Consider the following 2,564-nt stretch of genomic DNA (forward strand, 5'->3'; position numbering starts at 1 on the left):
CTGATTTACTGAACTCTTCATATCACACATTGCATGTTGCTCCGCCGGAGGTTTGTCAAGCAACAACAACAGAACCTTTGGAACTTCCTTTCAGAAATTTTCAGAATAAAAGCTCACAATAGCTTGAAATAAAGAATTTCTGCAACAAACCCCAAAAAACATGCTTCTATTTTCTTGGCAAAATCGCTACAGAGGAAGTGATTCTGCAGGAAACTGTCGCTGCTCAGACGGAGATCGATTTTCAGCAACAGAGATTGTTATTTTTTGTTGTTTTTTTTTATTTTAGATTAAAAAAACTTTACGTATAACTTTAAACTTTCCGCTGTCACATATTTTCCCTCTTGATGACATTCACCTCCCTCAGTTTGACGCAGAGTAACTCCTGTGCCAGTGGGTCTGGACAGAACTCCCTCATATTCAGGTTCATCTTAAACTCAACCCGCCACATGTCTGTAAACGCTGCGGTTGGTCTGAGTCGGACGTGAAGTAAAACAGTGCAGCAGAGTCGGTTACGAGGCAGTTACAGAACAGGAAGGCTGAGACGTATTGTGAAATACAGACTTAATGCAACACACGCAGTGAGACGAAGATGTTTCCAGTCAGCCGTTAAACCACCGTGTTAAACTCGAATTGGAGCCAATGGGGACGTTTATTATCTTTATATCATTTTTTTTTAAAACCTAGTTTTGCATTTACTTCTGATGTCAACGTCTGTTCTGATGAAACGCTGCACTGACATTTACATGTGTGGGCGACGCCAGCAACAACTTGAGCATCATTTAATGTTGGAAATTTAAAAACGTATTGAGTTATCGTCAGTCATCGTCACTCTACCTTCTTCTTGTCTGTTAACAAACTGAAGCCACGCCCACAACATCTTTCACACAGTGTCAATTAGTTCGGACGCAGAGTGAACGTTAAATAAAAGTTCAGTAAACGTTAAAAGTCAGACCCAGCAGTCTCCGTTCGGTTGGGTTGAGTTCAAAGTCCTGAAAGTGTTTTCAAAACACCCCCCCGTTTCCAGACAGGTGGTCCGTCCCTCCCACTGCTGAAAGTAATGGATTAATCCTGGAGGTTTGCTTTTTTCTCCTCGTGAAAGTAACACCACCCAATGAGGATTTGGTCGGACGGTCGACCGGGAGACAACAGCTGTAGAGATCAATGCTAACGTAAGATGCTAAACATTAGCACGTTAGCAGAGGACACTCCCTGATACTGGAGAGAACTCCACTGGTTCTGGTCCTGGTCCTTTACAGTACAACAGCTGTGATCCACCTTTAAAACAACCCTCACGTCATGATGAAGCGACAGAAACATGAGGCTGTTTGAAGATGATTTAGTCGAATCTGACGTTAAATTCAAACTCACCTGAATTTGATCAGTAAACGACCTTCGCTTCTTTTTCTTTCCTCCAGGTGAACCTGAAGCGACCGTGTCCTTTCTGGCCTGATGACGGACACTGCTCCATCAAAGACTGTCATGTGGAGCCCTGTCCTGAGGTCAGAGGTCAACCACACTCACACCTATTTAATAATAATAACTCCACATTTTATTCACAGAGCACGTTTTTAGATACTCAGAGAAGCTTTACAGGACAAACTAGGTAATAACAATAATAATAATATTAATTTATGTTTCTGTGTTGAGCACACTGTGCGTATTAACTGTGATTATTATTTATCTAACGCCACTTTGACAAACTGAGTTTTAAGACTGATGAATCGTTCAGATGGATGATTTAAGGCTCAGTTTGGATAAAGTTGTCTCTTATTGTTTGTTTGTTTGTCGTGTTTTACAGAGTAAGATCCCCGTCGGCATCAAGTCTGGGAACTACAACAAGGTGAGACCTGCTGTGTGTTTCCAGTTATTTAATGCTAACAGAGTGTAAGTCACCGATCAGCCACGACATTAAAACAGGGAGCTGGTTTTAGTTAGTTAGTTCCTACTAAACTTTTCTCTTATTTCACAGTTGAAACACGTCTCACAGCTCGTCTCCAGATCAGACAGCATTTTAAAACAAGATCGATCTCCGTCCTGACGACTGTTTTAGCTCCGTATCAGAAATAATCTCTGTTCGCACTAAGCAGGGCTGCACAGAGTTTTCAGTTGGAATGATCGTTTTTGCTTTTTATTTTCACAGTAAATATAATTTTTGTTGGTCTTGTACCAAACAATCATGTTCCTTTATGTCTGGAGAAATGATTTGTAGGCCGGGGGCGTCCCTAATGGTGCTAACAATGCTAATGCTAACAATGAACAACAATGTGACACATTTTACCTTCATCACAAAAAATTGCAGCTCCTGGATATTACACTTGACTTGACTAATCATACAGCCCGAATACTAACACACCTGAAAGCCCACATCACATGACCATTCACTACACTGAGCATGTGCGAGCCGGTGTAAACAGGAAGTAGATTGTCTCCTCTGCAGTTGTAGCATTAAAACAGAGAATGTAAGTGAACAACAGCTGCAAAGACAACAAGGTCAGTGACACTGTCATTCATCATCATGTTGTATTCACCACTGGTAGTCCAGGCTGAGGAGAGCCAATCAGGAG

The 2,564-nt window shown here is 41.5% G+C and overlaps 1 protein-coding gene across 1 annotated transcript in view; it reads left to right on the forward strand.

The window, feature by feature from the left end:
- Positions 1–2,564, forward strand: part of ero1b (endoplasmic reticulum oxidoreductase 1 beta) — a 17,532-nt gene that overhangs the window by 5,467 nt on the left and 9,501 nt on the right. The window contains exons 3-4 of the mRNA XM_087172214.1: positions 1,416–1,499; positions 1,799–1,840. Of these exons, the coding sequence (XP_087028340.1) occupies positions 1,416–1,499; positions 1,799–1,840 (126 nt within the window). The remainder of the gene's footprint in view (positions 1–1,415; positions 1,500–1,798; positions 1,841–2,564) is intronic.

The sequence above is a fragment of the Seriola lalandi genome, unplaced genomic scaffold (genome assembly GCF_002814215.2).
Source record: "Seriola lalandi dorsalis isolate HSWRI2012SDOR001 ecotype SW California unplaced genomic scaffold, Sedor1 jcf7180002052125, whole genome shotgun sequence".
NCBI lineage: Eukaryota > Metazoa > Chordata > Actinopteri > Carangiformes > Carangidae > Seriola > Seriola lalandi.